Here is a 20,017-nt window from a genome sequence, read left to right as displayed (position 1 = left end):
ACGGTTCGCCGCTCCAGGCCAATGGGGGCTGCAGGAAGCGGCGTGGGCCGAGGGATGTGCTGGCCGCCCTTCCCGCAGCCCCCATTGGCCTGGAGCAGCGAACCGCAGCCACTGGGAGCCACGATCGGCCGAACCTGTGGACACGGCAGGTAAACAAACCGGCCCGGCCTGCCAGGGCTTTCCCTGCACAAGCAGCGGAACAAGTTTGGGAACCACTGCTTTAGATAAGTAGTACAGGCAAAATGCCACTCCAGTTTGATTGAATTGTGTTGGCTGATTCCAAAGAGAAGCAATTCTCTTCAGATAGCTGGTGATTCAAAGCAGGATAGGAGTAGCAAAGTGAGCCCTGAGGGACCCAACAGAGTTTGAAAAAACTAGCCCTGTGGTTTAGTTGGAGATTTGGGAATAATCATTCATTCTTGGATAAAAGCATAGCATTTATGAGGTAATGCATCCGGCCCTGTTAGTTGGTTTTGCCTTAGACCTGTCTTAAAAATTCATTTTGCTGCCCATGGCCTTGTTTTCAAAACCTCTGGTGCCTGGAGCTGTGTGCAAAAATGTCTGCAAAGTTCTCCTGGCTGCCCGCGCAAGCCCAGTATTTTGGATATAAAATTGGTGCTGGGAATGCAAAGGCCAATTTCTGGAAATTATGCAAATATGAGACTGCCCGGTAGCTGTGCATTTTCACACGCAGCCGCAAATGCCTGATAGATGGGGAAAATGATCCCTTTGGGGACGGTCACATGCGTGCACACACACGAATGATTTCACATGCTAGTGTTAAAAAATTGTATTGAGAACAATTCAACCTTTCTCCATGCTGCCAGTTTGTAATAATTTTCTGTTTGATGGTGTGGCCTGGTGAAGTTTATATGAGACCTTAACAGAGTGGTGCGATATCAATAAAACCTATGTGCTGTCACGTGGCAAAACACCGGACTGTGGGTTTGGACTAAATTCAACCAGTAATAAGCTCATGCAACTTCATTCGAAATCCCTGGGCCAAATTCAGTAGCTCTGTATACTTTAGTGTAGGCTACCCATCAGAAGTAAGTTGACTGTAATATTGGTGTGAACGTAAAAGGCAAAGTAGTGTAACCCACATTGATTTGTTATTCAGTAGGGACTAGATTCTCTTTTCACTTAGTCTGATGTAAATCAAGAGTAACCATGGATTTACTCTTGACTTGCATCAGTGTAAGTGAGAGGCGACCCTGAGCCCGACTGAATATACTTCTTCTTCTAAGCATATGCTCAATGTGGCTCAAGTGGCATGTGACCAGGATTCATCACTGAATGTGGGCTGCTGGTTGGATCATTAGCTTCCCCATCTTGGGCCAGGTCCTGACGGGGAGTGCGGCGTGAACTGAATCAATGTGGATTATGCTACTTTGCCATTTCAGTCACGGGAGTTACACCAATATAAATGAGAGACCCCGCAGCCCCAGGTCTCAGTGCAGAGCCTGCGTTGCAGAGTGTTACTGTTTTGTGGATCTGGTTGTAGTGGACATTGAGATAAAGTAATTAAACTGGAGGTTGCCAAAATCATTCCTTAAAATAGAACTTTACTTTCTGTGCCCTTTCTCCCTCATTTATCATTTAGAAAAGGCCAAATTCTGCTGTCAGCTATATGGGTGAAGTTCTCATCGACTGCAATAGGAGTTGCACTTCTATAAATGAAAGGAGATTTTAGCACAATATATTTGAAGGAGACTAAAATTTGTCCTCCATAAATCCATGTAATTGCCACAGACTCATACCAGACCTCTCACTGTGTCAGTTTCCTGCCTGTTAATCTGACTAGCAGTTGCTGATTTAAAGCCCCTGAAAGCTCAGAAATAATAAATATTAAAACTCTGATTCCCACATTGTGACATTTTCTGAACTTTCACAGATCAGGTCCATAAAATCGATGATAAATCAGATGCTGTCGGATCCTTTTTCGTGGCAGTGTATATACAAACACATACACAAATAACTCACAAATTTGCCATTTCCAGAAAAAAGACGCTAAAGAAACGTCATCCCCTGCCACAAGCATTACTGTTGCCAAAGGCATTGGTCTGTAGCAGTGACCCTTAAACCACGGCTTGGAGACTTTATGTAACCAGGGTCTGCATCTTTGTAAAGGTCAATAAAATAAAAGCTACTGCTGTACCGATTCAGCGGAGTCCGTGTCCAGGGGTTTTATGAAGCTTACAAATGTTTAACTACTGACAAAATCTCAAGAATAGTCAGAGATGAGGTGGTTTATTCCCATTTAGAAGTTATGGGCCTGATTTTTGTTTATGCTACATTTATACTGAATACACTACATATGTGGTCACCTTAAGCCCCCTTTCTTTATACTGTCAGAGCAGCAGAAAGGGGCCTTACCGTATATGAAAATTCAGGCTTATGCGTCTGAAATTCCTCTCACTTACAGGGGTTTTAAAGTAGTGTCAATCGAGATCAGTCATTGATTGGGTCTGTCTGCACTTTTTGTGATTCCCAGCTCAAGGAGACATACCTGTGCTAGCTCTGATCAAGCCAGTGTGCTAAAAACAGAATGTAGCCAGAGTGGCGCAAGCAGTGGGAAGGTTTAGCTGCCCTAGAACACACTTAGCGTCTCAGAGGAGAGAGTACGCAGGGCGGTTCACCTGTCCCATCACTCGCTCTACTACGACATTCTAATTTTAGGGAGCTAGCTTGATGAGCGTGTAGACACGGATTTAAGAGAGTCCACACAAGGGGATTGTATGTAACTAAATCAATTGAGGCTGTGTCTACACTGCCACTTTCAGCTCTAAAACTTTAGTCATTCAGGGGTGTGAAAAAACGCCCCCCTGAGCGACGAAAGTGTTAGTGCTGAAAATTGCCAGTATAGACGTGCTTTATCGCCAGGATCCGCGCGCCCAGGGATAAAGCTGCCACCGCTTATTCGGGGTGGTTATTTTTTATCGCTTGGAGAGCTCCCCGCCCCCGGCGATAAAGCGTGACCACACTGCCCACCTTAGAAACCAACTTAGTTAAATTGGTGTAGCGGAGACCAGGCCTAATGCCCCTTTATATCACTCTGCCAATGTAAAGAAGCCTTAAACTGGATGTAAATTATGGGTCTGTCCAGACTGCAACCATTGGGAGTAACTGTGGCTTCAGCTGACATATCTGAGCTAGCCACAGTTAGGCTAGCCCTGTAAATCCCAGAAGAGTGAAGTCACAGCTTTACTAGCCCTGTGAGGAATTACCCAGAGGGCTTGTACAGCTCATGTTGCCATGGGTTCACTGGTCTGGGATCCGATCTAGTGAAATTAAGGCCAGTTCAAGTGCATTTACACAAGTGTCAATTGCACCCAATGACTGCAGTCTAGACAGCCCCTAAGTGTAAATGAGAATCGGCCCTTAGCGTTTTAGTCGCAGAGCTGTTTATGTCACTGGAGCACTCTATTTATTTTTCGTTTAGTACGAGGCTCTGTTCCCTACATGTTGCAGTCATTTCCACAAGTGCAAAGTGGGTATTTTAGTAGGATTTTGCTCACTTTGCACTGGTGTAAATAGCTGCACAAGGTGCAGGGCAATGGAGAATCAAGCCCTATGTATCCAATCTACCGCATGTGGGATAGTCTTGTGGTTAAAAGATAGGGGTGGAAGCCCAGAGATCTGGGTTGTCAGTCTGGCTGTTCCTCAGGTTTCTGTGTAACACATAACAAGTCTGTGCCTTGGTTTCCCCATCTGTAAATAGGGATGATACTTGTCTGCCTCACAGAGTTATTTCACTCACATTGATGAAGTGCTTTGTCTTCAGATGGAATGTGCTACAGGATTACCAAGTATTAATGTATGTGCTTAGCAATGTAAGGCCTGGTCTACAAACAGTTTTTGTACTACTATGTCAATTACGGGCATGATTTTTACCAGTGAAGTTGCACCAGTACAAAACCTAGTGTGGACGCATTTATATCAGTATAAAGGTGCCTTCTTCCAGTATAGCTTACTCCACTTCCTGTATGGGACTAAGCTGTGCAGGTAGAAGCTGTCCCTTTATGCTGGGATGAAATCCCTCTATCCTGAGGCCATGTCTACACTACAGGGTCTATAGCGGCAGAGCTATGGCACCTTAGCTACGCTGCCATAATCCCAATGTAGATGGCATTGGAGGATTTTTTCTATTGCTATAAGAACACCGTCTCTCTACGCACCGGTAGCTAGATTGATGGAAACATTCTTCCATCAACCGAGCTGCGACTACACCAGGCGTGAGGTTGACATAGCTGCAGCATTTAGGGGTGTGTCAAGTTAGTGATGCAACTTTTGTGTGTAGACACAGCTATCGCCAACAAAGCTCTATAATTCCTGTGTAGTATCCAGGACACGAACATTTTACTATCGCTACTAAAACTAATTTAACAAGTACAGACAGTGCATTAAAAACATCAGACCCAATCCTACACTTCTCACTCAGGCAAAAGTCCCATTGAAGGCAGTAAGAGCTTTGCCTGTGTAAGGACTGCAGGGTCAGCCTTATGATTTGCAGTGATGATTGATTTAAAAAAAAATCTTGTCTATTTAAACTTTGAAACTGTTGAAGAGCTGTGGAAAATGTTAACAAAAAACTAAATTTGGGGACAATTTTCATCATAATTGTCCATCGGTTGTGTGTATGTGTGTGTGGGTGTGTGGGTGTGGGGGGGGGTGGAAGTGAACATTTTCTAGCCAATTGTATTGGAAACCTATATTCTACCAACATGCTGCCATTGGTCAGTTCCAGTGCTTCCTGCAAATGGTGACACAGCTGCTGTTACCGGTTATGCCACGGTGCTTGGAAGCTGGCACCAAGAAGATGCTGAGGGAGAAAGGTAAAGTACCAGGAGCTGCCCTTGCCACCTTCTCACTTTTTATCTAGAAGTAATCTCTTCTGCAAACGACTATAGACCGACAACGTGTCTCAAGGGAATGAATTCCCTCTGTGAGAGCAGATTCTGATATCCATACGCATGCCAAGCAGTCCCTTACCATGCAAGTAGCCCTGTTTATTTCAATGAGACTGTGAGGAGTAAGTAAGAGCACCAGAATCCGACCCTCTGTTTTTAGACCATGATCCTGCGGACCTTCAGTCATCAACTTGCAGTATTGGAACCTAACAAGGAAAGCTATGTCTAAGCATACAGTTCGCTGTCTGCACTTGAAAAATAATAATACAATTAATTCACAATAATTAGTATAATACTATCCGTTAATAAATAGTGGGGTAAAACTTTACCTTGAGCATGTAAACTTAAGTATGTAGAAGATTAGAAGAAAAGTGTTTGAAAGTACAGTACATTTCTCCACATTGATTTTTCTTTCCACATTTTGCCAGATTATGCTTCCTCCTTGCTAAGTAGTGACCCCTTCAGGAAAAACAGAGCTACTGCATCCAATAACATTTTTTCAATTGCAAATTGTGCAGAGACCTGCTTTCCTTTTCCGGGCTTTAGATTAATCCCTGTCTGGCCTGTTCACATGTCAGAACACTTTGTATCAAGAATTCAAGTGCAGTTTGAATGCACTGAACACTGGAAAAATAGACACCGATAGTGACTTTGTCTATTAAAAATTTACGCATGTTATTCTTTCATACACTGATGATGCATATTTCAGATAGGGCTCAGTCTTGCAACTCACTGGATTTTCATTAACATCAGTGAGTGCAGAATCAGATCCAGTTTTGATGGTCACTGCAGTATTGTCAACTCTTACGCTTTTATCACATGTGTCTCAAAATTTGGTATGTTTCTTAAAACCCCAGATGCTGGAATCATGGTCCCTGGCAATCACAGTTTTTATTTAAAGAAAAGTAAGTTTCTAGCCAGCGTGAGTGTGGAGAAAAGCTTGAAAATATGAACCCTAAAGGCTACAACCCTAGACAACAAATAAAAGGAACCTAAAATGTATACTTCTAAATTCACATGATTTTCTTGAAATTTAATTCATATTTTTTCAACAGTTGTAGTTGGCAATATTAGACATTATTATCGCACCATTTGTGCACATGGTGATTATTTTAAATACTTTGAATCCTAGGGACATTAAAAATAACATACCATTCTCTGTTATCTACTAAATGTTGATAAATATTAAGGGAAAATTCAGCAATCCCAATTTTAGGCACCAGTGCTGCCTGTTATTCCGCACAGGTCAGCTCTGCAGGGTCCCATTATAATGTAGGTCTGGTTTCAAACAAGAAAAATGTTTTATTAAACATTACTAAAGTGTCCAGGTTTTTGGGTGACTGTCACTTGGGTGCAAATGTTTACAGGCTCAGGTCCTTAATGAGATAAGAAGAATTCAGCTGGGAGCCTACAGCCTGCATAGTCCACTTTAATATAGTATTTGTTCGTACAAGAATCTGGGCATCATGTGCACTTTACATGGGCTTGACACCTGTGATAGGGCTCCACACAGGGACAAGGATCCACTTTCAAAGAACAGCTTGTAGGATTGAGGTTTGAAAGCCCAACCTCCCCCACACAAGCAACCTGACCCCTATTTAAATTGCAAGACTAGTTTCCACTGTACAAAAAGGTCCCATATTCAGCAAAATATTTAAGAAGGTGCTTAAATCCATCCCTGTTCAGCAAAGGACATATGGGTAGGTATGGACTTCTGAACTGGGGTGATAAGAAAGAGGCTTATTAGCCATGTCAGCCACATGTATTGTTAAACATTTATGCACTTTGCTTTCCAGACCTTCATGAAGGAATCAAAGCATGAGGCCTGGATCTGGTGGTTAGCTCAGCATGCAGAACATGGCCTCGAACTCCCTAAGAGTCCCCGCAGTATGAAAATGTGGCAGACAAATATGGGGGCCTGTTTTGCTTTGACAGTACAAGGGGAAATCATTAAAGTGAAAGGAAACAATGAGGGTTTTTTTATTGTTTGTTTGTTTTTAAACAAGGGGAGACTTTAACTTCCACCATGCAAGTAGCCACAACGCTCTTTACACTTCTTTGGGCCCTTTCAGTGGAGGCTCTCCAAGAGTTTGGGACTGAACCTAGCCGTGCCCTGGGGGAAGAGGGAAGTGGCCTGGGGTCAAATCTCAGAATGCCACATGGCTCTCAAATTGGGCTCCCCAGTGCTGTCCCTCCTTGGGGGGACTTTCTCCCCTCTGTGCTAGAGCTTTGGCGGGGGACAGGGTCCCAGGCGCGCAAAGCTCCCCGCGGGGCAAGGAGGCGCTTGCAGCCGGGGGGCGGTAAAAGCAGCACGCAGCTGCCGCCGCTCGGGCCAAGGTGCGTGTCCCTGCTCACCAGGCGTGCGCACAGTGATTTCCCGGCCGCTCGAGCGACCTCTGTCGGGTTCTCGCCGCCGCCGCCGCCGCTCCTGCTCCTCCCCACCCACCCACCCACAGCCCTGTGCCCCGGACCTGTACAGGCTCCTCCCGGAGCAGCCTGCGGTGCCCGGGGCGGGTATTAGTGAAGAGGGGGCAAAGCAACGCAGCAGAGCGGAGTTTCCCAAAACTTCCAGGAAGTCCTGGCGCCTTGTCCCAGGTGGCAGCGGCAGCAGCAGGAGCGGGCAGCGAGCAGAGCGGGACCCCGCAGCCGGGACAAGGGGAAGGGGGCAGCAGAGGGAGAGGCGAACTTCCCCCGCCAGCCGGCTCGCTCGCTGCTCCAGCCGGCGCGCCCGGGGCAGGCAGAGAGCGGGGCCCGGAGCTCAGCAGGGGAGAGGGGCGCAGCGTCCCCGGGCGCGAGGGCAGCACCGGCCGGGATGTCCGAGAAGAAGCGAGACGGCAAAGGGAGGAAAGGCAAGAAGGGCGGCAAAGGGGCTGGCCGGAAAGCGGATCCCCAGGACGGGGGCGCTGCGGCCGAACCTGTGGCAGGTAAGTGCCCCCCCCCCTCTCTCTCCTGCTTCTCGGGGCTTGGCGGAGTCCGTGGCTCGCTGCGCGCCCTGGTCCCTTTGCGCCCCCCAGGGCGAGCCCTGCGTCCTCTCCCCGGGTGACCCGCCGCCGCCGCCGCCGGGCACAGGTGCCCCTGGGGGGCAGGAGGAGCCCCGCCGCCTGACCCAGCGCGGATGCTGCGGGAGCCGGGCCCCGAGAGAGCCGGGGAGGGGGCCGCGCGGGGCTGCTGCTTCCCCATCTCTGCGCGCTCCGCGCTGCGCCCAGCGCTGGGGCTGCGCTGCTCCCTCCTGCCTGGCAGCGCCGCTGGGATCCGCCGAGCCGGGGTTCCTCGGGGCCGGCCAAGCAGCTCGGGGCCAGCCTGTGAGATCCCCCTGGCACCAGCGGGCTCCTTAGTGCTTTCCCCACGCCCACGGCACTTCTCTTGCGGCGACCCTCGTGAGATAACCCACGTGAACTAGGAATAGTCTGTAATAATGGGCTTACTTTGTACAGAGCCTTAAGCTGACACTAGTGTGTGTGTGTGAGAGAGAGAAAGGGAGAGCCCAGTGTCAGCCACATGTCATTCAAGTTTTTAAGGTAAGCCCTTGGCAAGTAGATTTTAGTTTATTTTTTTACTCCGGTGTGGTCCTGGCATCTGTGATAAACCACAGAGCCATCTGATGAGCTGCATTTATGGTGTCCTTTGGCCACCTTGCATGCACTTTGCCCCCTAATTCATCTCCATTGGGACTGTGTCTGAGCCCAAACTTTTGAGCTGCTTTCAACTTTTGATTTTAACAAAAAGAACACACTGTTAAAAAATGTCCCCTGTCCATCCCCACTGTCCCCAAATTAGTCTGGTCTGATAAACCAGACCCCTGGTACTTTAAGGTCAGGTGCTTTGTGAGCTGTCTGGGCTAGAAACAGCTGTAGGTACCTGCCTATGTGGATCAGCTTGCTAGATCAGAGCCTAGGATATTGGGCCTTATTACTAATTAATGTTATGTATTATTTTTATCCTAGTATTTCTCAATCACTGCAGTCAGGATCAGGGTCCTGTTGTGCCAGGCACTATAGAAACATAGGAAGACAGGACCTTGCCCTCAAGACCTTATATTATGTCACCATGATTTATCAACAAGCTATTTTATACACATTTCAAATGTAAGCTCTTTGGGGCAGGGACTGTTTCTTACTATGTGTTTGTGCAGTGCTTAACACAGTGAGGCACTGACCTCGGTTGGGCTGTCTATAATGGACTGTCATATAAATACAACAAATCCAGAATTTGATTTCCCCGTGGCCCTGTGTAGTGGTTTACAACAGTGCAAAATGAGTGTAAAATGTTGAAATTCAGATTTGGTAGCAATTTAGAGTCATCCTCACTTTGTGGGGTGCAGGGTAGCAGAGAATCAGCCCTCTATAGCCTAGAGATCTCTTTTATTTTAAATCTCTTGCCTTTCATTGGTACAGTTGGAATATTGTTAGATAAGGCGCCTTGCTTTACAAGGAGCAGCAGCGGAAAATGTGAAAATGCTTTCAAATGCCGAAATTAATGTTTCTTTTAATGCACTGTGACCCACAGGATGCTGTCACACAATATAAAGGTTTAATAATCAGCCATTGGAGATGACTTGTGTAATTCACTAGTGGCAGCTATCCCAGTCTCATGCCAGTAAACCACACCACCGCCATGTGTGTCCTCTCTCGCTCTGTCTTGCTCAGTGAGAGACAGATTGCACGGCTTGCACTTATTAATGAGTGTGAATAAGAGTTTTAGATACGTCAGGGGAGGCTTCCCTTACGATGCAAAACCAGGTACAAATACTCCTTTGACCTTTTTATTATCTATCTCTCGATCCATCTAGGTTTTATAAAGTTGCTTGTTATCACTGTAATATCTGGGTGGCTTCCAAAAAAAAGGAAGCGCCAAAATCCCTCTCCCTTCCAGCCCTAAGTCTCTAAGGTGCCACAAGTACTCCTTTCCTTCCAGCCCTGCCGACCGGAACAAGCTTGCAGCTCCCTGTGGGGGAGGAGATGGGTGATATAAGTTTATAGTGTGGGGATGGAGATGTGTTTGAAAGGGTGGTTATAGGTAAGCAATGTCAAAGAAATGGCTTTGCAGTTCGCTCTGAATGCGGAGATGGCGGCAGTCATGCTAACTGTGTCTGGTGATGAGTTCCATTGTCTCAGTCCAGTTTTCATGGAGCTTCTGTCTCCTGCAGAGATTACTCTTCTCTGGGCTGTTGACAACTTAATTTTTCCAGCCGAGCAAAGTTGTTATGTGAGGTCATCATTGTATGAGGAGAGAGATGGTCTCTCCCGGAGTAGGGCCAATTCTAAGCAGGGCCATGAAAATCAGTACAGAGACCTTGAACTGTGTCCAATGGGGAGCCCGTGTAGGGAGCACCGAATGGGGGGATTTATGTCCCCAAACCCTGTGTGTGTCAGATGAGCTGCTGAATCAGGTGTAGCTTCCTATAGGCTCATTCTCCGGTGTAGGGAAATTCCAAACACATGGGTCCAGATCAGGATGCAATAGGATGGGGGCATTGTCCTCTGACCAACTGCAGAGGGAAGTGGAAATTCTTTGTCAGCAAGGATATTTGGGTATGTAACTGCATTTAATGACTCAGTGACAACCCCAATCATGCTGTCTGATCTTAGAATCCAAGGGCAGGTGCTGTCAAGGGCAGGGGTTGCAATGGAGCAGGTGAGTTGTTGGAAGTATGCCTTTCTTCCTAGCAGCATCACATCAGTCTTATCAGGATTCAGCTCCAGCCAGCTGCTCGTCAGCCAGGTGCTGTGAGGCCTTGCCGACATTAGAAAGGGATTGCTGGTATTGCTATCCTGGCAAACCCTCCGAATATAAATGTACCTTTTACTCGCAAAAGAGAGCTTTTGCTAGTATTAGCTTATACCAGTGCCCCAAACACAATAAGCTATACCAGCAAAAGTACTTTTTCGGCAGTATTACTGCATCTATGCTAGGTATAAGAAATATGGTGAAAAAAAATCACATCCCTAAGTGACATTGCTGTAGCTGCAAAAGTTTCTAGTCAGGCCTAAGTCTCATTTCATTTTATGTAATTAAATTCCGGGTCCTTTAAACACATGTGCATGTGACGAGACAACTCATGTAGAGTCATTCCCATGTGTAAGTGTTTGTAGGCTTGAGACCTAAATGTACAATTTAAACTTTCATGTGAAACACAATGCACCTTTATGCGTTAGTTCTGTCACTGAACACGTTCAAACAGCTGATCTGAGGTTTGTGAGTTATGTCTTTTACCTGTTAAGAACCTTCTTTTTTCTTTTTTGATAGTAAGTAACATTAAAAATCAAAGCTCAGCATTTCAACCTATTAATGAAAACTGCTATTCCAAAGTGGGAAAGACAAAAAATTAAACATATGGGGCGGAGCAGCAGATACTAGTTTTATGCTTTAGGTTTTCGTTCTTTATCTCCTTTAAGGTGTCTCTGTCTGTTGGTTTTCTGGGATATGAAATGTGGCAGTTAAGCTAAGGAATTCTTCCTAAAATTCTCTGTACCACTAGAGATAAACTTAGTAAATAAATTCTAGCTTTTCTCAATCCTTTTTTCTATTTTTGATGTCAAAGTAATTCAGATCCTTTCAGTCTTGGGGCTGGAAGCATTGTTTTAATTTGTAACTTGTCATTAGCTTCAGAATCAGCTTTATTATTTAAATGAATCACACAGGGAGGTTTTCTTTTTAACTGAATTGTCTTCTAAAGTTACTCTAGGTAACTGCAGAACATCCGTCAAAGAAGACAGAGATGCAAATTTAAAAAGGCTTTCAGATAAAACAGAAACAAAGAAAAAGAAAAACCCAAACTTTTTAACACTTTTCATTGCACAGAGTAGAATAGGGGCTAAGTGCCAATATTAAAAAGGATCATCTGAGGGATTGTTTGTTGCCATAGTTTCTTCATCCCTAAAATTGTGCGAAGGAACAATATTATTCTCGCTTTCAAATGGTCTTGAACAAATCAATTTTATCTGGCTTGTCCTAACTCCAGAACTATTGTGTCTTTATTCAGTGGGGCACGTCAGGCTCTTGTGAGTACAGGTGGTGGAAAAACTGAGAAACTTAGTATTACAAATGGATGGAAGCTGACAGCTTCTCTCCAAATGACATCATTGACCTGCTATGCTAACTAAGTTTGCAAATAGGCTGAACAGTTCTGTTGGCGGGCATTCTGCGACACCAATGGAATACCCCAGGGCATCCCGCAGAGAAGCACTCACTCCCTGGCAGAAGGGGAAACTGACATCAGAAAGCTGTGACTTTTTGTCAGTTTCAGATGCTTCCTCCAAAAGCCACAGCAAGTGGATGCTGAAGCTTACAATATTGTTGTTATTACTCATATTGCAGTATCTTCCAGTCAGGACCCCATTGTACGCACCTGTCATATAAAGACCATCCCTGCCTCAAAGAGCTGACAATGTTAGCACGTGAAAAGAGTACAGAAGGGGAGAACAAACAGGAGGGGAGAGGGCTGGACAAAATCACAGTGAAATGACTGTGTTTGGTAAAATAAGCACATCAACTGCCTGGTCACAAGCATCACCGCTCAGGTGAGTTTTTTATGGAGAGTTTGGGAGGAGGATAAGGTAATGGCTTTGCGGATATGAGCAGGGAACTCCTACTAGGTGGAAAGGGTGGGAAAGGAGAAAGCATGAAGGTGCTTGCAAGAAAATTGGATTAATGGGCAACAAAGTGTGGCATCATTGGCAGAGCAGAGGTCATTGGGGGATGGAGTCAGACTGTGTGAGTGGGTTAGATCAACAGCTCGATACCTTACTAGGGTTGACAGGAAGGGCAGGTGTGATGGGGTATACAAACCCCACACTGGACTACAAGGGGTTAAAAGGCAATACTGGGCCCTGGTCACCCCACTCCTCCGGGCCTGCTGAGCATGCTGGTGAAAAGGGGCAGTGGACAGACTACAGGAGAGAGGGATCCTTCTCTGGGAAGCCTGACAGAAGGTGGAGCCTGAGAGGAGGCCGTAGAGCAGGGAAAGCCCTGGTAGACCCTTCCGCAGCCACCACCCACTTTAAAAAGCAGCAGGTCTTGCAGGGACTTTGTCTGTGAAGCTTGTGATTGTTTGGACCATAGGAGCCATGCCCCAAACTGAAGGGGCCCATAGGTAGGAAGTAGTCCATGTCGGTGGATTTAGGCTCGCTTCGGCTCCCACAGGGCCCCACTTACGGGCAAAGGACCCAGATGCATCGGGGAGATCCATATGCTCCTGGCCTGGGGGCAGGTACCAGGCATTGTTACCACCCCTTCCCCTGACAGCAGGACAAGGAGGTCAGGTTCACTAGCCACCAAGCCTCCCAGCCCTCTGAGCACCCTATCACAGTGGGGCTAAGCTGTGAAGGGTCTTCTAGGTAGAGATAAGTTTGTTATGGTGGAGAAGGTGGGAAGCAAAGATGGAGGGAGTAATTTCAGAACAAAGAACCAGGGGATACAACCTTAGCAGCACCATACTGTCTCGCATGACTTCATAAACAGACTAGGGAAATACAGCCTTGAGGGTGCTACTATATAGTTGGAAAACCATTCCCAGAGAGTAGTTATCAGTGGTTCACAGCCAAGCTGGAAGGGCATATCGAGTGGGGTCCCTCATGGATCGGTCCTGGGACTGGTTCTGTTCAATATCTTCATCAATGATCTAGATAATAACAAAGAGAGAACACCTACAAAGTTTGTGGACTATACCAAACTGGGAGGGGTTGCAAGTGCTTTGGAGGATAGGATTAAAATTCAAAATGATCTGGACAAACTGGAGAAATGGTCTGAAGTAAATAGGATGAAATTCAATAAGGACAAATGCAAAATACTCAACTTAGGAAGGGAACAATCAGTTGCACACGTACAAAATGGGAAGTGACTGCCTAGGAAGGAGTACTGCGGAAAAGGGATCTGGGGGTCATAGTGGACCACAAGCTAAATATGAGTCAACTATTGAAAAATAGTGAACATAATTCTGGGATGTATTACCAAGAGTGTTGTAAGCAAGACACGAGAAGTAATTCTTCCTCTCTACTCCGCGCTGATTAGGCCTCAACTGGAGAACTCCCCAGTTCTGGGAGCAGCATTTCAGGAAAGATGTGGAGAAATTGGAGAAAATCCAAAGGAGAACAACAAAAATGATTAAGGGTCTAGAACAGCGTTTTTCAAATGCAGCCACCAGGGACTTTTCTTGTGGCCAGAGCCTCCTGGGCTGTGATGGTGAGGGGGAGGGTGAAGTAGTGATATTCGTATGTTTGTTAATATCACTTTTCACAACGGACTTACTAGCTAGCAATACATAAATTACAAAGATTTGGATGTGTATATGTGCATATTTATTTGGTTTTCCTAAAACTAATTAAGTATTTTAGGGAAAAGTGTGAGAGTGGCCACCAGCAAGAGTTGGTGGCCGCACTCTGAGGCCACCAAAAAATTTGTCCTGAGAACTCCTGGAAACATAATCTATGAGGGAAGATTGAAAGAATTGGGTTTGTTATTAGTCTAGAAAAGAGAAGACTGAGAAGGGACATGATAACAGTTTTCAAGTACATAAAAGGCTGTTACAACAAGAAGGGTGAATAATTGTTCTCGTTAACCTCTGAGGATAGGACAGGAGGAAATGGGCTTAAATTGCAGCAAGGGCAGTTTAGGTTGGACATTAGGAAAAACTTCCTAAGTGTCCAGGTAGTTAAACACTGGAATAAATTACCTAGGGAGTTTGTTGAATCTCCATCATTGGAGGTTTTAAAGAACAGGTCAGACAAATACCTGTCAGGAATGATCTAGTTATTACTTAGTCCTGCCCTGAGTGCAGGGGACTGGACTAGATGACCTATTGAGGTCCCTTCCAGTCCTACACTTCTATGATTTTGTGATTTTTGAATGGACTTGAGGAGAGGAAAATTGCATTCACTGAAGCCAGAGGTCTTGAATGATGGGAGGAAGTGGTGCTGACCACAGTAACAGAGAAAGGCAGAACCAAGGGCTTGGTGGAGAAGATTAAGAGCTCAGTTTTGGGCATGTTAAGTTTAAATAGATAATCATGCACATTTCTGAGGAGAGATCTGAAAGGCGAGCCAAGATCTGGATGGAAGAAGGCAGGTTTGGAGGAGCGATGAAGATCTGTGAATCCTTTGAGGTGTTAGCCAAAGCTGTTTTCAAATTAATGTTTGACCAATTCTAGGGGAAAATAATCTTGCCGAATAAGTGACAAATTTATGTTATCGTTTCCAACCCAAAATATTTAAATACTCCTGATATGACTGGGAAGGAAAAGCCCTTTACCTCTATGCAACGTGTGAATGATTCCAAACATACCAGACCATTTTCAGAACAATTTGATAATGAATCTCGTTTAAAGCATGTAAGTATCTTCATGGTTTGTGTACTATGTGAGATCAGTCACTATTCAATTGCCTTTGACGTAACACACCAAGAGCTACTCCAGGATAGCCACTGGAATGCAAATAAAATTGTAAGTACATACCAGTATAGCTACAGTATGATTATCCAATAACTATTGGCTGTGTATAGAAAGGTATTCCCCTGAAATAAGTAAAGAAACTCTCCTAAACTTTGTGCAAATATTGGTAGTTGGGGAAGGCTGAACGTATTTGTCTCTGGTATAATATTGTTCAGATTTGTTTAGTGATGTAAGGATTTTAAAACATTAACCCCTGGCAAAGCTTGTGAGCTAACACTTAAATCTCAGTTTGTCTCACTTGTCTTCCCTCCTGAGACTACTGCAAATGCACTAGTTGAGACAGAAAGAAAACATAAATTGGTGTGAAACAGTACCCGCCCAAACAACTATGAATGCTAGCTGAGATGGTAAGGGGTTGAACTCAACACTCTCAGTCTGGGATCAGCTGAGCTCCCCATCTAGGCCCCAAAATATGTGGCCAAATTTCAAAAGGTGCTGAGCCCTTCTGAAAATCTGGTCACAAGTGTCACAGTAGGAGCTGCTGAATGCTGAGCACATTGGAAAATCTGAGCGTTATTTAGGTGCCTAAATGGGAACTGCACTGTCTTGAAAATCAGGACCCGCTAGCTGAGGTTGCTGAGTCCTGGAAAATCTAGTCTTGAGCTCTTTTTAAAATCTAGCCCTAAATGTCCAATAGTAGTTTGGGGCAGGTGCTTACAATCGAGAGTCAAACAACGAAGAACAATCATGTCGCAAAATGTTAGAAGTTCTGGAAATGCTATGAATTCTTACCAAATCAGTGTTTTGTTAACATTCCAAAAGTAACAAGAGTGAATGCAACTTTAACAGCACTGATAGTTTATCATGTTCCGTTATGATACAAGAAAACAAACCAAGTGTCAATATTTTGTGTGAGTCATTCAAGCTGTACAAAGAACCTCATGAATGCACTTCAAGTGTTTCAGTTAACCCTAAATTACTCCCTTCTCCAGTTCAGAATTCTCTGTGGGCAACCCTAAATTCATTTGTTCCAGCCTGAGAAAATCTAAGCTAAACATGGTTTTAATGTGAGGATTGCAATTGAAAAATACAAGGAACGTAGTTTAAGCACAAGCATAAGTGACTTTTAGCTCTTTTGGGCAGGGATCCTCTTTTAGTTCTGTGTCTATATAGTGCCAAGGACAGTGGGGTCCTGGTCTGTGAGTGAGTGGGGCTCTTAGATGCTGTGACAGTACAAATTAATAATAAGTTAACATTTCATTAAAATTAGGTGCCAACACCAACAGAGCTTGCTATGGAAAAATATGAAATGTAAAAAAAAAGAAAAAAATGGTCAATCTTTATTAACTGGTCATGTTAACAGAAAAGAGAGTTGTATCAATAAATTTCAAAAAGAAAAGGAGTGCTTGTGGCACCTTAGAGACTAACCAATTTATTTGAGCATGAGCTTTGCTGAGCTACAGCTCACTTCATCGGATGCATACTGTGGAAAGACAGTCTGCATCCGATGAAGTGAGCTGTAGCTCACGAAAGCTTATGCTCAAATAAATTGGTTAGTCTCTAAGGTGCCACAAGCACTCCTTTTCTTTTTGCGAATACAGACTAACACGGCTGTTACTCTGAAACCTGTCAATAAATTTCAAAAGTGTAGAGTATGTTTGCAATGTTTAAACCTTATCTGAATGAAAAGTGTTCTCCAGAAGTTTCCTTATACCTGATTGTAAGCAAAAGACATTGGGAAATAATGTTTTCAGAAAGAACGTACCTAAAAGGACTTCCGACATAGATGTGTGTAAATTAGAAGTCGTTTTTCTGTCAAGGGAGAAGAGAGGATATTTGTTCATTCTTTTGCGGGGTACAATTACTCAGAGCCATGCCAGCTCTGTAATTTCTGTTTTAAAACATCAGCCGTCCCCTCACTTATCCAACCCCTCTTAGTCAGTATTTGCCACGGGGACTATAACCTGATATACTGATGTGATGATGATTTTAGATGAAGGCTGGTTCAAGTGAGGTCCTGGGATTTTTTTTTCCAGTACGTCCTTGGATGCCATTAATCCTGAATTTTTATACTCCTCTAATTTAGCTACTCCCATGGTGCCCCTCTCTGGCCACTAGAGGGTGCTCTGAGAGCACCACTCACAAATCCAAATGTCTCACTTCTGTGTTACTCTCAGCTTCCTGAAGGCCAGCCCTAGACTTGAGGCTTCCACTGTATTTTGGGGGGGCAGAATAATGGTTTGGAATAAATCACCAGTCTTTGGCTTCAGAAATGTAATTCTAGTTTTGCGCGGGGTAGGGGGGTGAGAGTTTCATAATCTTGGCCCATTCTCCAGGAGTCTCTCTTCCTGTTGTGTTAGGCTTTGTGATGTGGGGATATAACGTATATCTAACTTTGCTCAGATCCCCAGCACGACATGAGTAGAGAATGCTGAAGACTAGACTTCAATCGAGGTCATTCCCCCAAGTCATGGCTCAGCTGGGTGGGGTTTTATGCTGGGAAAATTCACCTTCCTTTCTATCCAAAATTCACCTGCCTTGCAGTTTAATCAGTTGTCAGCTTGTGCCCTGTGGCATGAGAGAGATTCATCCTGTCGTCTCATGTCTCCCCTCCCTAGCCCCAGCGAAGTGCAGAGTGTGGTGACAATCGCTGATTCTGTGTGTCAGAAATATTTCTGGGAGCAAGGAAGGCCTGGCAATTGGTGGCAGAAGTCACGCAGGGCCTCCACTTAGACTTAACTCCCCTTGTGGTCAGTGGGAGCATGGCTTGAGAAGGACTGCAGGATTTGGCTCGGAATATGTTTGCCAAAACATCCCAAACCTTTCATTTCACAGCTTCAGCAAGCAGGCAGCTGCCTACCCCAGACAGCTGTTGAGCTTTCAGTGTAGTTGTGTGGGAGGCAGGGCATGTTTTATTAAGATCTTTCAGTGCTTTGACTTTATTTGTATTTTATCAGCGTCTTTAACATGGCAGGAAGCCGTGCAAAAGTGGCAGCTTGGATCGAGCAGCCCTCTAAGAGTTCGGAAGTGCAGCAGTGTCAAAGCTATGCGCGCAGGTGAACTGGGAGAGGGAAGCACAGTCCTGGCACGTACTCTGCTCTGGTCCCATGTGATCTGAATATGAAAAGTTCAGTGTGAGGTCATACAGATGCTAATGAACATACTGTACTGTCCTTTTCTCATTCCCATCTTTCAATTCCCCTCTGGTATTTGGAGCCGCTTTATTTCTGCTAAGGGGAAAAAACAATTAGGGAATGCTTTGAATATAGCGACAAATTTTCTTAGAATGAATGGGGAACTTTTTGGTAAACCCACTATCTTGAACATTTGTGTTTCTCTGGTACGTCAACTCGTGGATCCTGTGAGATAATTACTTCTGCTTCACTTGTGGCATTCAGTGCACAAAATCCTGTTGGCACCCATCTGCTCATTGATACGGGCATAACTCTCATGGGAGTGTGGGAGTTCCCCAGGTGGATTTCTGGGAAAAGAGACACTCTGGGTACGTCTACACAGCCTGGAGGAGGGAGCCTGTCAGCCAGGGTTAACAGACTTGGGCTAGCAGGTCTCGTACTAGTGCTCTAAAAGTAGGTTCCAGAGCCCGAGCTCCTTCTGCTGCACAGCCATTAGTAGGACACAGGCCTGAGTCTGTGGACCCAGGCTGAGAGGCTGGCTTCTGCGGGCTGTGTAAACATACCCCATTATGTGGATTGGTCAGCTGAGGCCAAATTAAGCAATCCTAATTCTGGCAAGGCTGAGAAAGAGTTACAGAATTTGGCCCTATATATGGGCCAACTAGATATTGAGCCAGGTCCCCATAGGACTAAACAAAGTAAGCACAATTCAGTGTTGAGATTGTTTGTTTGGATCATTTCTTTAATGCCTTGTCTGCCTCTATCAGCCCCGCTGGGTTGATTGTCCCTTTCATCTCCATAAGAAGAGGCAATCCAGATCAGGCAGATCTAGGTTTGGCGTTTGGGACTTTTATTCATGTTCAGCCCCACTTAACAGCTTGTTCATGTGGCAGTAGCCCTCATCTTGTCCACTGATTACCTGCACAGCAGTTTATATTATTGTACACCTAATACTTGAGATCCCCCATGAAGAATAATGTTACAGCTTCATGTATAGATTTTGCAATGAGTAAACTGAGAGTCTTGGTAAAATACAGTTGCAGGGATGCTTGAAGGACGATTTCATGGGTGCGGCTAATGACAGAAAAGCTCGATTTTAAATCAAGTACTGCAGGAAGCAATCTCATAAATTGGTATTTTAGGAGAAATCTAACAATTCTGTTGGGCACTACAAGTTAGTGGTAGGCTACTTAGTGTTTCTTAACGGTAGTGTATTGGGTGTTCTGTCCCCTGTGTATTGAAATATCACTGAATGCAGCTTTCAGTCCTAGTCTTTGTATTATATTTGGGACATGTGTATTGGTTATTTGGGAAATGTATATTGGTTATTAATGCCACAATATAAAATATGACCTCTTATTGTGCAAATGGAATTTGCCTGTAGGTTGGAACTGCATTGAGTATATTGCTGTTATGTGCATTATGGCAGCACCTAGAATCTCAGCTGAGAGTAATTTCCATACTGCTAGACAGCTTCTGTCCCAAAGAGCTTACAGTCTAAATAGATAAAGGCAGGGGAAAACAAGAGGGAAAACGATTCGCACAGGATCTTGTGGCAGGTCAGTGGCAGAGCCTGGATAGAATCCAGG

The 20,017-nt window shown here is 44.9% G+C and overlaps 1 protein-coding gene across 10 annotated transcripts in view; it reads left to right on the top strand.

Moving 5' to 3' along the window:
- Positions 1-20,017, top strand: part of NRG1 (neuregulin 1) — a 703,230-nt gene that overhangs the window by 459,499 nt on the left and 223,714 nt on the right. The window contains exon 1 of one of the 10 annotated variants that reach the window (XM_073345926.2): positions 7,467-7,834. The exons of the other annotated variants lie outside the window; for them this stretch is intronic. Within the exon in view, the coding sequence (XP_073202027.1) occupies positions 7,723-7,834 (112 nt within the window). The 5' untranslated portion in view covers positions 7,467-7,722. Of the gene's footprint in view, positions 1-7,466; positions 7,835-20,017 lie in introns of those variants that run through there. 10 annotated transcript variants of the gene reach the window in all.

This window comes from Lepidochelys kempii, chromosome 5 (assembly GCF_965140285.1).
Source record: "Lepidochelys kempii isolate rLepKem1 chromosome 5, rLepKem1.hap1, whole genome shotgun sequence".
Classification (NCBI taxonomy): Eukaryota; Metazoa; Chordata; order Testudines; family Cheloniidae; genus Lepidochelys; species Lepidochelys kempii.
This window is presented reverse-complemented; position numbering and strand designations above follow the sequence as displayed.